General features: G+C 40.5%; 1 protein-coding gene across 9 annotated transcripts in view; it reads left to right on the plus strand.

Moving 5' to 3' along the window:
* SAP130 (Sin3A associated protein 130) overlaps positions 1-19,289 on the plus strand; it is an 80,753-nt gene that overhangs the window by 15,779 nt on the left and 45,685 nt on the right. For 8 of the 9 annotated variants that reach the window (XM_042994158.1, XM_042994163.1, XM_042994159.1 and 5 more), the window contains 4 exons: positions 12,759-12,906; positions 13,069-13,159; positions 13,365-13,469; positions 18,045-18,186. In XM_042994158.1, coding sequence (XP_042850092.1) covers positions 12,759-12,906; positions 13,069-13,159; positions 13,365-13,469; positions 18,045-18,186 — 486 coding nt within the window. The remainder of the gene's footprint in view (positions 1-12,758; positions 12,907-13,068; positions 13,160-13,364; positions 13,470-18,044; positions 18,187-19,289) is intronic. The other variant, XM_042994161.1, reaches the window with a different exon arrangement.

Genomic DNA, 19,289 nt, shown 5'->3' on the forward strand with positions numbered 1-19,289 from the left:
CTGATGGGAGGAGAACGGCCAGAGATTATTTTAGGAAGTAACAGGGTCTCCATATCACTTAGGGCCTTAGGAAGCCTTTACAGATTTAGACTTTGCTGGGGTGCAGCGGGAAGCCTTACCAGAGTTTTGAGCAGAGCAGCAGCATGATCTGAAGTTTTTGGTGGATCAGCTGTGGAGAGGCAAAGTGGGAAACAGAGAGATGGTTTAGAAGGGTGTGTCAGGAATCCAGGAAAGAGGATTGCTGGAGGTGGAACCTGGTTAGATCCAGAGTAGAGGTTTGAAGTTGGTTGAGGACTTCTGAAGAATTATATAGGGGCAGTGAGAGAATAGGAAGAGTCAGGATTTTGGCCCTGCCAGTTGTGTAACTAGGAAGGTTTCGCAGCAGTAATACTGCGTGGCTAGGAAGGTGACATCATGTGGCTAGGAAGGTGATGCTGCAGTAACGTGTGATGAAGAACAGTGGGAGGACTAGCTTTGGGGAGGAATCCCTGATTGGTTTTGAGCACTGGAAGATGGTGTTGACTTCTGAGCACTGAAGTGGAGATGTTGAGATAGGTTAATAGAGGAGTTTGGAGTCCAGGTAAGAGTTCTGAAGGAGATAATTCAGGAAGACCATATAGATGGGGAAGAGGTTTTTGAGAGAAAAGGTCTCCCAGGTGAGAGGGCTGAAGGGGGAAGGAGTATTCTCAGGGGAGAGCCGAGATTCATTAGGGCAGGGAGGTAAAGGATATATTCAGATTAGAGATTGCGGATTTGCTAGAGATAGACTGTAAGTCTCTAGGCTGTATTGGAAGGTTTGGGTATCTGAAAAGGGAGAGATCAACAGGGCCCTACAGGGATAAAGTCTGGTTGATGAGGAATGATCTGGGGTGCCTCTAAGGAAGTACACCGTTGGGTGAAGACATGATGGTATTTGTCCTCCTGATCCCCAAGGCATATTGCATTGTATTGCATTGTGGGAAGGTTGTGAAAGTTGGGCGGAGACAATGGGATGTGAGTCTTGCCAGGACGTCTTTCTTGATTAATACCTTTGGTTATGTGTTGCCTTTGGCAATATAAACAAGAAGTGATTCACTGAACAGAAGAAGGGGTAGTAGGCATGAAGACCAAAACAGTCAGACGAGACCATCCGTAAGTCTTGATTACCAGCTGAAGGCAGGGCAGAGTGGTGAGGAAGAAGTCTAGATGTCTCCTTGGTTTTTTTCCTTGTTTGACCAAGTAAGTAAAAAGGAAACAAGAGAAAGAAAGCGAATGTTAGAAATAATTTTGATTTTTGGGATACTGAGTTTATCCATGGAACAATCCAGTGGCTGTTGTCAGCAGGTGGTTGAAGAGATGTCAGAGCCAGAGATAATGGGTTTGGAAGATATCAGCCTGTGGGCTACAGTTCAAGGTTGGGGGTATGAGTCTCACCAGGGGGAATAAATACAGTGAGAAGAGGGTCTGGAACAGAACTCTAAAGAAAGTAACTTTTAAATGTAGAAGAGTGCCTAGGACTTCTATTTAACCATTAGCTCTGTCATTCACTAGCTGTGTGGCATTAGGCAAGTTTCTCAACATTACTGATCCTTAGTTTCCTCTTCAGTAAAATGAGCACACTTTACCTTTTGGTAATTTAAAATATTGCCTGAGGTATAGAGAGACACAACTGCCCAACATAAAACAGATTATATGTTGTTCATTTTAATTTTGTATTACCTTGAAGAAGTTAATGTATTCAGGGGTGCCTGGGTGGCTCAGTCGGTTGAGTGTCCCAACTCTTGATTTCAGCTCAGGTCATGATTTCACAGTTCGTAGGATTGAGCCCTGTGTTGGGCTCTGCACTGACAGCACAGAGCCTGCTTGAGATGCTCTCTCTCCCTCTCCCTCTGCTTGCTCGCTCTCTTTCTCTCTTACTCTCAAAATCAGTAAATAAACTTAAAAAAAAAAAGTTAATATATTCAGATGGTATGAGGAAATTTGAAAGTTAGAAAGGTGCAGACAATGAAAACTAGAGTTTTTTTTTTTTAAACCATGTTATCAAAGTATCTTTTCCATTGTATTGAATTTTTTTTTTAATTTTTTTTTTTTAATGTTTATTTATTTTTGAGACTGAGAGAGACAGAGCATGAATAGGGGAGGGGCAGAGAGAGAGGGAGACACAGAATCGGAAGCAGGCTCCAGGCTCCGAGCCATCAGCCCAGAGCCCGACGCAAGGCTCGAACTCACGGACCGTGAGATGGTGACCTGAGCTGAAGTCGGACGCTTAACTGAGCTACCCAGGCGCCCCTCCATTGTATTGAATTTTTAATTAAAAACTGGTTGTTGAATTTTGTGAGGTGTACTTTGAGCATTTTGCCAGTCTCAGTACTCTGGGCGCTAGAAATACACCAGTGAATTAAACAGGCAAAAACCCTAATGACCAGATGATTTTTCTACTTAAATCTATAACAGTGATAGGGGCACCTGGCTGACTCAGTCAGTTAAGTGTTCGGCTCAGATCATGATCTCATAGCTCGTGAGTTCAAGCCCTGCATCGAGCTATACATTGACAGTACAGAGCCTACTTTAGATTCTGTCTCTCACCCTCTCTCTCTGTCCCTCCCCTGCTCACACTATTTCTGTCTTTCAAAATAAATAATTTTTTTTAAGTTTAAAAAATCTATAACAATGATAAATTTCTAATATTTAGCTCCCTTTGAATTGAGCCAGAAAGTTTATTTTTTTAATTTTGTTTATTTTGAGAGAGACAGAGAACATGTGAGTGGAGGAGGGGCACAGAGAGAGAGAGGGAGAATCTCAAGCAGGCTGTGTGCTGTCAGCATAGAGCCCAACGGAGAGCTTGAACTCACAAACTGTGAAATTGTGACCTGAGCCAAAGCTAAGAGCCAGATGCGCAACCAGCTGAGCCACCCAGGTGCCCCTGAAGCCAGAAAGCTTAAATAGACCAATTTCTATTGGAGAAATAGAAAAAAATTTCAAAGCAACATCTCCCAGAAAAGCACTCGGCCCAGACGGTTTCACTGAACTCTATCAAACTCTCAAAGACCAGATAAACCAAAGGTAATTAAATTGGCTTAAGGCATAGAAACAAAGGAAAGTTCCAAAAAAATTTTAAGTCTTATTCTTTTTGTTAAACAGAGTAATCTTATCTGCCAATTTTTTAAATCATTTTTTATTGTTCGTTGCTTGATTGAATGAACTCTATTACCTTCCTCAAAAAGAACTTACAGGACCAGTATTTTGAGTTTTCACATGTTCAGAATCATTTTGCAGTTATCGCTATACTTAAGCAGTAGTTTAACTGATAATTCTTTTGTTTCTGTATTCTTTCTGTGAGTACTTTATCAAGTGTTTTTCCTCTGCCTTCCAGAACTAGATGACGTAGAGAAGTAAGGCCAGCTTTATTTCTTTTTTTAAACACCTTAAAAGGATCTTGATATTTTTGCCTGATTGCCCTAAGATTTTTTTTCTTTGTTTTTTGTTTTGTTGTGTTTTGTTTTTGTTTTGTTTTTTTAGAGAGAGAGAGAGCATGAACAGGGGAAGGGGTCGGGAAGGGAAGAGAGAATCTTAAGCAAGCTCCACCCTATGCACTGAGCCCAGTATGGGGCTCAGTCTTGACTCTAGGATCATGGCCTGAGCTGAAACCAAGAGCTGGAAGCTCAACCAACTGAGCCACTCAGGCGCCCCTAAGGCTCTCTATCTTTGAATTTCGATGATTTAAATGGGATTTGTTTTGTAGTGACCATTGTGTATTGTTCTGTTCTGAAACATGGTGTATGTTTTTAATCTGCAGCATGACACCATATTTATGAACAGTTTTCTTGGATTGTGTCTTTATTCTATTCCATTTTAGTGGGAGGGGCACCCAGTTATGTGTTTGTTGGATCTTTTTTGCATGACTTCCTTATCTAAGCCTTATTAACTTTTCCCCCTTTTGGTTCTGCTTACTTTCTCACAATCTTCTGTTTCTTACTGAGTTTCTACCATTGTCTGGCATGCTCTACTTTTTAGTTTTGCTTTCAGTCCTGATGCAGCTGAATATTTTCTTCTGTTTTTCTCTTGAGCTATGCTTATTTTAGCCCCTTCTGTTGTCTAATCATGTCCAGTGAGCTCTTACATCTTTGTTTTGTGTTTTCATTTCTAGAAGCAGTTATTGCATCAGGTTTCTTCATTCATGGCACAATTTTCATCTGCTTAGTGAAAGTATTTCTAATGAACTTCCCCTTTTTCTGTCCACCATTTTTCTTATAGCATCATGAGATAGATCCTGTGCTGGTTGCGTTCTGACTACTCATCTTTGAATGGAGTTGAATGTATTCTGCGTCATCTATTTGTAATTGGTTCTTTTGTAGGCTGGGCTGTGTACTGGATTAGGGGAGATTTTCCTAATGGCTCAGAATCCTATGTTTGTATTTTCTTGGTCATTACTTCTCTCCTGCTAGTGAAGATAGATTGTCCCAAATGGCAGTTTTTCTCTTCCCTGCATCTCACCACATGCTGTTTGTTTGTTTGTTTGTTTGTTTTTTAAAGTAAACTCTGTACCCAACATGGGACTTGAACTCATGACCCTGAGATGAAGGGTCACATGCTCTACCAACTGAGCCAGCCAGGTGCCCCTCACCACACCCTGTTTTTCACATGGCACTTATTTGTGTGTGTGGTTAATAGTTTAACCCTACATCGTTGATTCTTGGATCTTGGAACTGGTCCGAGTCCAGGTTCTGCTTCAGTGACCCCTCTGATTGTTACAAACAAAAGATTATGGTTTCCCGTGTCAGAGTATGCTCCTCACTTTGGAGAATTATACTTGACTGGATCTTGTCCCTTAAATTATAGCCGCAGAAATCCTGTCTGTATTGGCTCATGTTTGAGTATCACTGCCTTGGCCGTTCTGCTACCCCTTCTGTGGTTTGAGTTTTCAGGTCTCTCCTAGTTTTGCCAAAGATGGAGACTGAATTCCATTTTCTTTTCCTTGTTACTGTTTTCTGAGAGGTGAGAAAATCCCAAACCAGCAGTCTCTGCCTACAGTACTTCTTGTTTGTCCTCACTCTAAAGTGAAGCAAACATCCAGTTTAACACTGGAGGATGCTCATTAGTCTACTCATTGTAAATTAACCACATATTTTCTGTATTTGTCTAAATTGGGTGTCTATTCCTAGAGCTGCCTCTGAGGCCATTAAAAAGAAATAGTATAGTGATTAAGACAACAGACTTGGGAGCACTTTCTAGCTGGCTGACCTTACTTAATCTCTTTGATCTTTTTTTGTATAGGAGGGTGTTGCTACTATGGATCAGGGATATTTTCTTTACTCGGTGTATTTTAATGAAAATCCCTTTCTTTCCTAGCTGCCCCAAATTTGGCTAGTGAGAACCCCTACAAACTGGCTTGAGTGTCATTTTGATATCTCCTTTTGGACTTCACATACTTTCCTATTTCTGGTACATGATAAATGAGGCCCTTTTTTATTTTTTCTGCTTCCCTGGTCTTGAAATCAGCCATTTCTGCAAAGATTCTTGGTTCTCTTTAGTGGAGAATGGGAATTAGAACCCAAGATCTGGGTGCTAGGGGTACACATTGCTCTTGAGGTATCATTCCTTTTGGGCTCTTTCTGTGGACAGAGGTAATCAATATAGTAAACATAGTCATGGCTTCATGCTGATATCTCCAAATGAAATTTAACATTATAAATTTTTTCTTTCCTCGATTTTACATATATATATATATTTTTTTAATTTTTCTAACATTTATTTATTTTTGAGAGAGAGAGTAAGCACAAGTGGGGAAGGGGCAGGGAGGGTGACAAGAGGATCCAAAGCAGGCTCTGTGCTATGAGTGCAGAGCCAGATGCGGGGCTCAAACTCACGAACTGTGAGATCACAACCTGAGCTGAAATCAAGAGTTGGCCACTTAAACAACTGAGTCACACAGGCGCCACATATATATACACATGTACATATACATACATGTATACGTATATGTATGTGTGTATGTGTATATATATATGTGTGTATATATATATATACACATATATATTTTGTTTTTTGTTTTTGTTTTTTTTAGGTTTATTTATTTTGAGAGGGTGAGAGAAAATCTCAAGCAGTCTCCACGCAGTCAACGTGGAGCCCCTCCTCAGGCTCAATCTCACAAACTGTAAGATCATGACCTGAGCCAAAATCAAGAGTCAGACACTTGACCAACTGAGCCACCCAGACTCCCTCCTCAATTTTACACTTGTGCATCTTTCATACTGAAAACCTTGTGTCCTCAAGACATTAGCATAACTAGTTGGGTTTTCTGATCTATAATATTAAAAAAATAGTTTCATAGTAACACTTCAGCGTCCCAAGTCCACCGTCGAAAATCAACCCCTTATTTTCTGTAGATTTGCTCACAATAAGACTGAATGAAGTTTAAGACTTCTTCACAGTTCTTTTGTCCTCAAACTGGATCCCACTAAACAAAGTGAGAATGTGTTCAAAAGTCACTTGATTATTTTCTCTGTGGGATATCCAAAATGTAAATATATAAAAAGGTATACAGTGAGAAGTATCATTCTCTTCTCTGTCCCTCAGGTACCAATTTCCCATGTTCCTATCCCTTTGCTTTTTAAGATAACCTGTTCCTAGTTTTTTGGTTATCTTTTTAGTGCATGTTTATTATAATTTAATACATAGTTAGGACTGTTTGTTTAAATTTGTTTTTTAATTTTAAGGATTTAGTTTTTTTTAAGAGAGAGAGCATGCATGCAAGCATGGGAGGGGAAGAGAAAGAGGGAGGAAAAGAGTCCCAAGCAGGCTCTGTGCTGTGAGCTTCAAGCTTGATTTCACGAACTGTGAGATCATGATCTGAGCCAAAATCAAGAGTTGGATGCTCAACTGACTAAGCCACCCAGGCACCCCTAGAATTTACTTTTTGATTTAACTTTTTAAAAAACATGGAAAATATTTATTTGGTTCAAAAGTCAAAGCTATATAAAAAGATGGACTCTTAAGTGTCTGTGGCTACACCTAACTTGCCATTTGCTCTTTGGTGAGTCCCCATTTTATTACTCTCTGATTTGGTGTCTCAGGGTTTCTTTTTATGAAGTAAGTATATGCATACATAAACCCATACATTTTGTTTGTTTGTTTGTTCCACTCCTTTCTTACAGAAAATCTAGCACGTTGTATTTATATATACTGTTTTGTATCTTGCATTTTTCTCTTAACAATATATTCTGGAGAGGACTCCAAATCAGTACCTAGAGATATCTTATTCATTCCTTTTATCTTTGGCTGCATTGTACCCCATCTTATGGATGTTGTGTTGGACATTTTGACACATGTGCTGTTCCATGTTTTAGATGGTGTATTTTCAAGGTCTGTTTGTGGAAGTGAGAGTGCTAGGTCAAAGAGTTAATACCTCAATTTCCTCACCTAGAAAATGGCAATAATATTAGCTACCTCAGAGATCATTATAAAAAGTGATTATAGGGGTACCTGAGTGGCTCAGTTAGTTAAGCATATGACTTTGGATCAGGTCGTGATCTCGCAGTCCATGAGTTCGAGCCCCACGTTGGGCTCTGTGCTGACAGCTGAGAGCCTGGAGCCTGCTTTGGATTCCGTGTCTCCCTCTCTCTCTGCCCCTTCCTCACTCGCACTCTGTCTCTCTCTCTCTGTCTCAAAAATAAACATTAAAAATGTTAAAAAAAATTTTTTTAAATAAATCATATTAATACATGTAAAGGACTTAGAATATGCCTAGCATGTAATATATGTTATAGAAATGTTAATATTTATCATTTTTTATTAAGAGTACACGAAAAGTCAAAGATTACTATACACTATAGTCTGTGCTTTCAAAACCACTTAAAACCATATTTGAATCCTTAATACAGATATTCTTTTTTGGGTATTTTTTGCATGTGCTGGACCTCTTAAATGTCAATGCATTCAAGGTGAATTGAGGAGACCCTTTCCCAGTTATCCAAATGTTGGCGTTATTCTTTGTTATGAGGTTTTTCAGAATTACTTTTATAATTAAGTTCATCCATCCTAAAATTTGTCCTTATTTTAATTATATATACATGTATCTCTCTGAATGGTTTTCATTATAAATGCTAGGAGCAGGTATCTTATGTGACGCTGTATTCAGCACATTATGTTGTCAACTATTAAAAATCCAGTCTCCAGGGCGCCTGGGTGGCTCACTCAGTTAAGTGTCTAACTTCGGCTCAGGTCATGTGAGTTTAAGCCCCACATTAGGCTCTAAGCTGACAGCTCAGAGCCTGGAGCCTGCTTTGGATTCTGTGTCTCCTTCCTTCTTTGCCGCTTCTCACCCCTCTCTCTCAAAAGTAAACATTAAAAAATCCAGTCTCCAAATGGATTTTTACCTGATAAAGCTGCAGAGACGTCCTGATAGCTGGAGCAACAAGTTTATGCAGGTGGTCTGTGTCCCCAAATATCTGCTCTTCTCAGGTTATTCTAAAGTCACCTTCGAAGAGGGTGTGAAAGCCACGTAGGGAAGAATCCAGGCTGTAAAACAAAGTCATAATTACTGTTCATTCACTGGACCAGTGGTGTTCAGAATCCTGTTAATTTGAGCAAGGACTGAGTCTCCACTTGCTGCATCAAGAATAATATCTTTAGGCAGATTCAGCAGAGATTGTACCAAACATCTGATCCTGCAGCCCGCATTTGGACCCTCAGGACAGTGGGTCCAAATGGTCATCGTTGGTAATGTTAGGAGCCACAGAAGTACTTCGGTTTGCAGTGTGGTATCTTGCGCAGTGTGGATCTCTACATCCTGGTCAGAATTGGTCTACCATGTATGTGCTAATCTAGTCCAATATTCCCACCAGCGTGCCATTTCTCCGGTGGTGACTAACCAGGCTGTGAAATAGGCACAGCTTGTATTTTTCTTCTTTGTGTTTCTGGATATAACTTTTGGGCTCTATGACTTATAAAAAAAATTGGATTCTACCATAATAATGGAGAGAGAAAATGAAACGGAAACAAAATCTCAAAGTGGTCATTTAAATTATCAAGAGAACATCCATTTCTCATTCCCACCCTTTTTTAGATGACTAACAGAAGAGGCATAATAAAGGCTTGAAATGAATGACCAAAAGACTTTTTAGGACTATCCAGGTTTTTATGTTTCTAGTTTTTTTTTTCTGGCTTGAGAACATGAGAGTCACTTAAGAGGAAATCTTTTGGGGTCCTTTACATCTTGGGTGAACATAGGGAATGGGTTTGGAGAAATGGCTCATCCTGGAAAAAACAAAAATCCAAACATGAAAATCCAGTCTCCGGTAGTAGGCTTTCTCTTCAGTGAGTTCTACCAAGTTGCATAGTTGTGTTTGTGGCCAGTCTTTTCAGCTTTCCTTTAAACTCAAATGATAGGCATTTAGTTTTCTTTTCAGAAAGAAAACCATCCTTCATTCAGTTTTAACACTTTATACACTAATATCCCCCATGTCTGTTTTTTAAGAATTTTGAGACAGGATTCTTATGATGAAATTAACCATTGCTTAGTTTAGATACATGCAGTCCTGGGGCACCTGGCTGGCTCAGTTGGTTGAGTGTCTGACTTCAGCTCAGGTCATAATCTCACAATTCATGAGTTCAAGCCCCAGCTGTGCTGACAGCTCAGAGCCTGGAATCTGCTTTGGATTCTGTGTCTCCCTCTCTGTCCCTCCCCTGCTCATGTTCTTTCTCTCTCTTTCTCTCTCTTTCAAAAATAAATAAACATTAAAAAAAAATTTTTAGATATATACAGTCCCAATCAAGTCTACCCTTACAGCTCAACTTACCAACTTCTTTTTAATTTGTAGTCACATGTTTTCATAATACAAAAGCATAAAAAAAGATGTGTAGTAAGGAGTGTTGTTCTCTCATCTGTCCCCCGTCCACCAAGATCCTATGTTCCTTTCCCTTTGCTTTTCTAAATTACCTGATAATAACTTACTGGCTATCCTTCCAGGGTTTCTTAAATATGGTCAGATTCAGGGGCACCTGGGTAGCTCAGTTGGTTGAGCACCCGACTTTGGCTCAGGTCATGATCTCCCAGTTCAGGAGTTCAAGCCCCACATCAGGCTCGCTGCTGTCAGCCTATCAGCGCAAAGCCTGCTGCAGATCCTCTGCCCCCTCTTTCTGCCCCTCCCTGCTTGCGCTCTCCCAAAAAATAAATATGTAAATAAAATATATATAGTCAGATTCACATGCAGTTCTTACTTCTGTCCTTTTTAACCAAAAATTAACTCATAGATTCTCTTTCTTTTCATATAGGAATATACATCAAAAGTTTCCCACATTCATAGACCGTTTCATTGTTCTCTTAGTAGCAGTATAGTGAGCCATTGTATGTATGAATGGGTTTGAGGTTGTTTCCAATACTTTTCCTATCATAAGTAATACTGCAGTCAATAACGTGTGCAAGAATATCCATATTCCCAAAGTATAGATAGATTCCCAAAAGTAATCAGCAATTATATACAGTTATAATTTTGATATCTACTAATTGCCTTCCTTAGGGTTTATACCAGTTTATACTCCATCCAGAATGTTTAAGAAGTGTCTGTTTCCAGGCACATGAAAAGATGCTCAACGTCGCTCCTCATCAGGGAAATACAAATCAAAACCACACTCAGATATCACCTCACGCCAGTCAGAGTGGCCAAAATGAACAAATCAGGAGACTATAGATGCTGGAGAGGATGTGGAGAAACGGGAACCCTCTTGCACTGTTGGTGGGAATGCAAACTGGTGCAGCCACTCTGGAAAACAGTGTGGAGGTTCCTCAAAAAATTAAAAATAGACCTACCCTATGACCCAGCAATAGCACTGCTAGGAATTTACCCAAGGGATACAGGAGTGCTGATGCATAGGGGCACTTGTACCCCAATGTTTATAGCAGCACTCTCAACAATAGCCAAATTATGGAAAGAGCCTAAATGTCCATCAACTGATGAATGGATAAAGAAATTGTGGTTTATATACACAATGGAGTACTACGTGGCAATGAGAAAGAATGAAATATGGCCCTTTGTAGCAACATGGATGGAACTGGAGAGTGTTATGCTAAGTGAAATAAGCCATACAGAGAAAGACAGATACCTTATGTTTTCACTCTTACGTGGATCCTGAGAAACTTAACAGAAACCCATGGGGGAGGGGAAGGAAAAAAAAAAAAGGAGGTTAGAGTGGGAGAGAGCCAAAGCATAAGAGACTCTTAAAAACTGAGAACAAACTGAGGGTTGATGGGGGGTGGGAGGGTGGGGAGGGTGGGTGATGGGTATTGAGGAGGGCACCTTTCGGTATGAGCACTGGGTGTTGTATGGAAACCAATTTGACAATAAACTTCATATATTGAAAAAAAGAAGTGTCTGTTTCCTTGCACCTTGAACAATAGTATCCATTTGGGGGATTTTTTTGGCCATTCTGATAGGTGAACAGTGATGTCTCAGTGTATTTTAAATTGTATTTCTCTTCCTATGAGTAGGGGCGAGCGTCTTTTCTTTATTAAGGGGCCGTTTGCATTTTCCGTTAGTGAAACGGAACTGGCTATGCATATCCCTTGCTTGTTTTCTTTTGGGGAATTATTTTTCTCATTGACTACAAGGAGATCTTAGTATATAAAGATCACACTTTCATTTATGACTCTTTTGACTATGTTTATAGTGTGTTTTGCTCTATGTAGGTTTGCTTATTTGTTCACAGAGTAAAATTTATTGATCTTTTTATAAGTTTTGGATTTTCAAAGCTTCTAGTAGTTAAAAAACTCTCTTCCACTCCAAAGTTATGAAAGAATTCTTTTTTTTTTTCACATGCTTTTTTTAAATTTCTTATAAAATCTTTGATCCTTTTCCTATGTATCCTGGTGTAATATGTGAAGCAGGGATCCAATTTTATTTTTTCCAAATGGCTACCTAGTCTTCCCAGCATCATTTATTATCAAGTAGTCCATTCTTCCCCCTCTGACTTGAGATGCCAACTTTGTTATAATGTCAAGTTCTCCTGCCACTGTTGGAATTTCAATAGCTTATTGCCAGTTAATTTGACCTGCTCTCTGTGTGGATATCCCTTTCATCATTAGGCACTCATAACTAACACTTTAAGGAATGACATGGAAAGGAATAATACAAAATTGGGAGCAGGTCAGTGCTTCAAGGGCCCTGACATAGGCTGCTGTTAATCGAGGTTGTCTGTAATCCTCCCTCATAACGTGAAAACCTTAGTGTGTATCTCCAGTTTTGTCCGCAGAGTGAAGTGTATTGATTATAATAATGCTTACCTAAGATTGTCCTAGAGTGTTGATTAGCTACACTAAGAGTGTACTAAGAATTAATTGATTTGGTTCATGGTGCATATTGATACCTTTGGAAATGAGGTTTATGGGACTTTCAGGAGAGAAACTTAACAGGCCATTTACATCCTAGATTCATCTGTACACTTTACAGACCTACAAAAAATACAACTGTATGACAGTGGTCTAGTACAAGATAGTAAATGGAATCTCCTGGGTGGCTCAGTCAATTGGGCATCCAACTTTGGCTCAGGTCATGATCTGGCGATTCGAGTTCCAGCCCCACATTGGGCTCTGTGCTGACAGCTCAGAGCCTGAAGCTTGCTTTGGATTCTGTGTCTCCCTCTCTTTCTCTGCCCTTCCCCAGCTCACACTGTCTCTCTCTCAAAAATAACATTAAAAAAAAAAAAAAGACAGTAAATGGCCTTGACTGCCTGCATCAAGTCTAGAGGCAAGTTAGAAGTCACAATGTCTTTTCTTCCCTTTTCAGTCGGCCAACTTTGTCTATCCAGCATCCACCATCTGCAGCAATTAGCATTCAGCGTCCTGCCCAGTCACGGGATGTAACAACAAGAATCACACTGCCATCTCATCCTGCATTAGGGACTCCAAAACAGCAGCTTCACACCATGGCTCAGGTAAAACCAGAGGCAAAACCACCCATGTAGGCTGTGGGTTAAAACCAGAGTTGTGCAAAACTTGATAAGAACCTCGCAGTATGGAAGGCAGCAATTGCTTTTAACTGCATTGAGGTTGAGCTGTTCTTGTTTATAACTGTGTTGTGGATCTCCCCCCGCCAGAAAACTATCTTCAGCACCGGTACACCAGTGGCTGCGGCCACAGTAGCACCTATTTTGGCAACCAACACCATTCCTTCAGCGACTACAGCCGGTAAGTTGGCAGCCCTGCTCTCCTGCTAGGGAAGTGTGAGTCTTAAGTGTTGAGTTAATTTTTCATTTCTCAGCTTCAGTCAGAGGAAATGAATAGGCTAGAAGAATTTTCTTATCTTTTCCTAAGACCTTTTGTCAGGTTTTGGAGAATCTGTAATGTGTGTAAAGAGATCATTGTTGAAAAGGTTTTTTTTCTCCAATTTCAGGCTCTGTGTCACACACACAAGCTCCCACAAGTACAATTGTTACCATGACAATGCCCTCACATTCGTCCCATGCTACCGCTGTGACCACCTCAAACATCCCAGTCGGTAAGTGTCCTGCAACCTTCACACAGAGCTTGAAAGGGATTTTTCTGCCCCTCTGACCAGGTCTTCATATACAAGGCTAGTATTGGTAGGGTTTTTTTTTTTTCTTTCTAATTATTGTTGTTGATTTTCAAGGCAATGCTGAATTTAACTCTTAAATGTCTTTGTCATACAGATTTGGCATTGAGAGTAAGGGGGAAAAAGAGGATAATAATGTTTAAGAGCTCAAAGTAAACATTATTTTAACACAACTTTGACTTCCTCATTCATCAGACTTTACCTCTTCTGTGTGTACCTATTAAGAAATAAGTTAACTTCACAGACATAGACAAGATTCACAGGAAAAACAGGAAAGAAGCACGGATCTGGAATGAAGAGAACTTGTACACGGCTGGATTGTTTAGGAAAAATCTCTGGATGATGCACAGCAGGAAGGGTGATAACCCTCAAGTTGATTACCTTAGGTTCTCATCTGACTGCTACCTCAAGATACTTCACAACCGTCATAAAATTTCTTCTAAGCTTTGTTTGTTCCCCTTTTAAATTTGTATATGCCTTGAATATTAAGAAGCAGATCTATGAGGGACACCTGGGTGGCTTAGTCGGTTAAGCGTCTGACTTTGGCTCAGGTCACAGTCTCATGGTTTGTGGGTTCGAGCTCCGCATTAGGCTCTCTGCTAACAGCTTGGAGCCTGGAGCCTGCTTCAGATTCTGTGTCTCCCTCTTTCTCTGTCCCTCTCCCGCTCATGCTCTTTCTCACTTTCTCTCAAAAATAAACATTAAAGAAATATTTAAAAAAGAAGAGGAAAAAATCTTTGAAACATTTCTGGCAGCCAAACTTTAATCATTAAGAGCAGGGATCGAGCGTCTTTCTGTGTAGCGCCAGATTATAAATATTTTAGGCTTTGCAAGCTTCATAGGTCTGTGTCACAACTGCTGAGTTGTGGATAATATGTAAACAAATAAATGAGTGTGACTATAGTTCAGTCTTTTTATGGACACAGAAATTTGGATTTCATATAATTTTCATGTGTCATGAAATGTTCTTCTTTTGATTTCTGCCCTCCCTGCCCCACCATGACAAAGTATGAACCCATGTACAGCCCATGGGCCATACAGAACCAGCATCAGGCGGGAGTTGCCCACAGGCTGCCAACACCTGTCCTGGGGGCTGAGGTCTCACCGTCACAGCTTCCAAAGCAGAGACTGACCTGTGAGGCAGAGCACTGCCCCAGGTTTAGTTTCCAGGGTTAGCTTTGATTTGGTTGTATGAAATTAAGCATGTCATTTTACTGTTTATTCCCAGAGACATGGGACAGCTGCCATGTTTTTCATAAACTTTTGGAAGAGTGCTTTCTGTGAGATGACACACTGACATACTTACCTGCCAGAAGTCTGGTGAGCAGACACGGAAGAATGGCTTCCCCACTGCTACATTCCAGTGTTCCTTCCCTCTGTGATTCCTTCCTTTCTTCCTTCCCACGTCAGACAGCTTCACATCCCTCTGGGAAAACTTGGAGGACACTTTTCCGGAATGATGGTGGGACCCAGGAAGTCCTTCCCCCTCCCTTAGATAATTTGGCCACGCCAGTCCTTAACTTGGTAGTAAGTCCCACAGTAGGCTTTTAGCAGTGAAAAAACACTGCTACTGCCTCTTTCTCACGTTACTGCTCACTGCATCTTGGCATTGGAGAGACCATACTTCTTTCACACCCCTCTGAATTTAATTCCCTCCTTTGAAAAGAAGTTCGGAGGGTATGATTTTAGCATTGACACACTTTTATTGGAAAAGAACGTTGCTTATTCCATATTGTCACCTCACACCATTTTCTGATTGTGTCTCCTCAGCACTGTAACAACAGATCCAGGTTTATTCTTGCCATCTTTATAGTCAAGAGCCTCACTAGCATATCTATAGCTACGAAGAAAGTTAGACCAGTAAAGAGAGGACAGTGTGCCCTATAGGGGCTCTCTGGTTTCATCTTGAATCCTCTCTGTAAAGAGTTATTTAGACATTAGTTCCTGTTAATGTCACTGTATCTTCCCAAGCGGTCACACTGTGGAAGTAAACTCAGAGTACCAGGAGAAAGAAATATGTGCATTCATTTGGCTAAAACAATTAACTTTTTACCTGTCTGAAGTTACAGGGCAGTATTCTACATCTCCCAGCTATTTAATCTTTGATTTTTAGCCATTTCGTAAATTCTAGATAAGAAAACCATTTGACAGAAGTGTCCAGATTTAACATCTGCTACTTAATGTGACTGATTTCGTCTAAGTCCCACTAGGCTCATATTCTAGTTTTCTTTTCCTGTTTTACGGTAAGCCAAATACTTTCCTGTTACATTACTAGATGATCCCTGTGCAGAGGTACCTCAGTTGAGAAAGGAAACCTGATATTAACCCTACAGCATTGGTTTTCAAGTAGGGTTTTAGGGGATATATTAAAATCACTTAAGCAGCTTTTTCTAAGTAACACTTGCTTTCTCCAGGTGAGATTAAATACTGAATTCAACCATTTTTACTAATAGAAATGTGTTGAGTCAGGGGGAAAAAAGCCTAATTAACCATGAGCACAGTTTCTGCCTTTAAGGAGTGCTCATTTCCAGTAGAATACTGTCTTTATTTTCTCCATGCTCTGGCCTACATATGACAGAGGTGTTGGAATTATAAAAAGCAGAATCGGATGATCACAGCATTCAGAAAACCAGGGATTCTCTTTGGAGGTGGCATTATGTTCAACTTATGATTTTTGCATTATGTTTTTCCTGAAGTGTTTGGGTGTTTTTTTTGTTTTGTTGTGTTTTGGGTTTTAGATAATTGATAATATGTGGCTTATTTTAATTTTTTGAATGTTTATTTTTGAGAGAGAGTTGGGGGGGGGAGGGGCAGAGAGGAATGGAGACACAGAATCTGAAGCAGGCCTCAGGCTCTGAGCTGTCAGCACAGAGCCCAATGCAGCACTCAAACCCATGAACCGTGAAATCATGACCTGAGCCAAAGATGAACCCTAACCAACTGAACCTCCCAGGGGCCCTTGTAGCTTTTTTTAATTAGAAACAAAGGTACAGCAATAAATTTATGGGTGTGTGTATGGTTTACCAACCAGTGGTTAGCTGCTCTGCCTAATGACAACTGTATTCCTATTGGAAGCATTCTTTTCTCCTACCTTTTATGGGCACAGTGGGAAAACAAGGCTTGGTTGCTCCCCCTCTCCTTACCACCAGTGGAAGATGTGTCATGCCAGCTTCTCCATTCATTAGCCATTAGATGTCATCATCAGTGGTTGAACTGGGCATTCCAGTATCCTCCTGCAGAAATTTCTCCAGCTGCCTCCCTTGGGAAATAGCTGGGGATCGTGGTGGGTTTGTGCTGCTTACTGTCGGTGTTCAGTGCACTGCACTTTGGATAATGTAGTGGCATCATCCTCGTCACCAGTGTTTATGTGCCAGTCACTGCTGTGACTTGGGTCTCACACGGATGGTAGCTGTCCTTCTGTCTCTCTGATGTAGCCTGCAGCTCTCCTTTCCAAATTCCCTCACATAGAATTAACAGGTCTGTAAGAACACTAAAGTAGGTCCCAGTTCAGCTGTACCGTCTAAACAAAACTTGATTGCAAATACTAGAGGAGAACAAACTTTGAGCCTCACATTAGATTTGAAAACCGTATGTAGTCATCTTGATTTTGCTGTAAAGCATTATGGAGGGACGCCTGGGTGGCTCAGTCAACTAAGCATCCAACTCAGTCTTGGCTCAGGTCATGATCTCATGGTTCGTGAGTTTGAGCCCCAAGTCAGGCTCTATACTGACAGCACGGAGCTTGCTTGGGATGCTGTCTCTCCCTCTTTTTCTGCTCTTCCCCTGCTCGCTCACTCGCTCTCTCTTTCTCTCTCTCTCTCTCTCTCTCTCTCTCTCTCTCTCTCTCACGTGTGCGCGCTGTCTCTCACAAAAAAAGAGAGCATTATGCATTTCTTTCAAAAACGAAAGCATTATGTAAAATCACAGGATGTTCAGAGGACCTAAGAAATAAAGTGATTATCAGGGCGCTTGGGTGGCTCAGTCAGTTGAGCATCTGACTCTTGGTTTTGGCTCAGGTCACGATCTCACCGTTTGTGAGTTCAAGCCCCACATCAAGGCTCTGTGTTGTTAGTGCAGAGTCTGCATGGGATTCTGTTTGTCTCTCCCTCCCTCTCTCTCTGCTAAGTAGAAGCTAAGATCTTTGCCATGTCTGTATTCAAAATTTTGATTTTTTTTTTCCTAATTAAAATTTTTTCTCCTTTTAAAAAAAAGGCCTCCAAGAAGCCAGGTCCAGGGGAAAGGACCTGATTACTGGTATTTTTGTTAAAGTACTGATGATGTTGAACCCTTTTTGACAAATAAATATATGAACGTATCAGTGGAGTATTGGATTGAAATAATTCAGTTGAATTTTATGTACTCCTCTTCTTTTATTATGAAAACTAAAAAGCCAGGCTTCTTATTACTGTTTGCATTCTTAAGATTGTTGCTGGCCAAGAATGTTTTGGCATGCCAATAAAAGCATATGAGAGGTAATGTGATTGGATTTTGCATTTGTAGCTAAGGTGGTGCCTCAGCAGATCACACACACTTCTCCTCGGATCCAGCCTGATTACCCTGCGGAGAGGAGTAGCCTGATTCCCATTTCAGGTCATCGGGCCTCTCCAAATCCTGTGGCCATGGAAACCCGAAGTGACAATAGGTAGGAGGGAATGTGCTGGTTACACTGCCCCATTGTGTCATTAGTTGGTTTGATTTTTCAGTAACAAAATGTCTCACAATATAGTATATATACACTTATTTTCAAATTTGCTCCTGAAAATAATATGTTGTACAATTTATTTTTTCATTTTGTGAAAATGTGCTGTGTTTATTTAGCTATTCTCCTTTTGATAGATGTTCTGCTAGTATCTGCTTTTTTTGTTTGGTGTGTTTCTGTGTTTGATTTATTTTGAGGCAGTCTGACCGTATGGATTGCAGCATCGTGACCCTTTCTCCCTAAGTACTTTCCTTTTCAGCCCCAAAGAACAGAGACCTTCTCATAACCACAGTGCAATTACCCAAAATGATTCTTTAGTCTTCCATTCCCGTTCAGTGACATTTTTTAAGACTATGGACAGGCCAGTTGTTTTTGTAGAACGTTCTTCAGTTTGGGCTTGTTGGATACTTTCTTCATCATTAGATTCAGGTTATGCATTTTTGGAGCAAATACCACTTAGGTGATGCATTCTTCTCACTGTCACCGCAGCAGAGAGCTTATGACGCCCTTGTGTCTCACCATTAGCCATGGCAATGCTGGTTATGTAATGAAGGTGGTGGTTGCCAGATTTTTCCATAAAGGTATATTTTTCTCCTTTGTAAACCACTGATCCGTGTGGAAATACTTTGAGACTGTAAATACCCTGCTCCTCAGTAAACTTCGTCTCAGTGGTGTTAGCATCTGTTGATGCTTGGCTGAATCACTTGATGCTTGCAGTATGATGGTTGCAAAAAAGTGACTTTTTCCAAGTCATTTCTTCCACATTTGTCAGTTGGCATTCTTAGGTAAATAAGTTTTCTCTTATTTACACCCATTTATTTGTTTTGTTGTGCATCTTATTTTTTTAAATCAGTATGCGCTCATGGATTTGGTCTATTCACTATTATAATCCTTTGCTGTCCTCTGTTTTGATGCTCAGATTTTCTCTGGGAGCTTCTTGAGACCAGTTCCTGTGGGTTTTGTCATGTCCCATACATTCTAGCCCTTCCTTACTTTCCACTGTAACAAGATACTCCACGCTCCTCAATAGTGTCTGAGCCCTGGCA

The sequence above is a fragment of the Panthera tigris genome, chromosome C1 (assembly GCF_018350195.1).
Source record: "Panthera tigris isolate Pti1 chromosome C1, P.tigris_Pti1_mat1.1, whole genome shotgun sequence".
Lineage (NCBI taxonomy): Eukaryota > Metazoa > Chordata > Mammalia > Carnivora > Felidae > Panthera > Panthera tigris.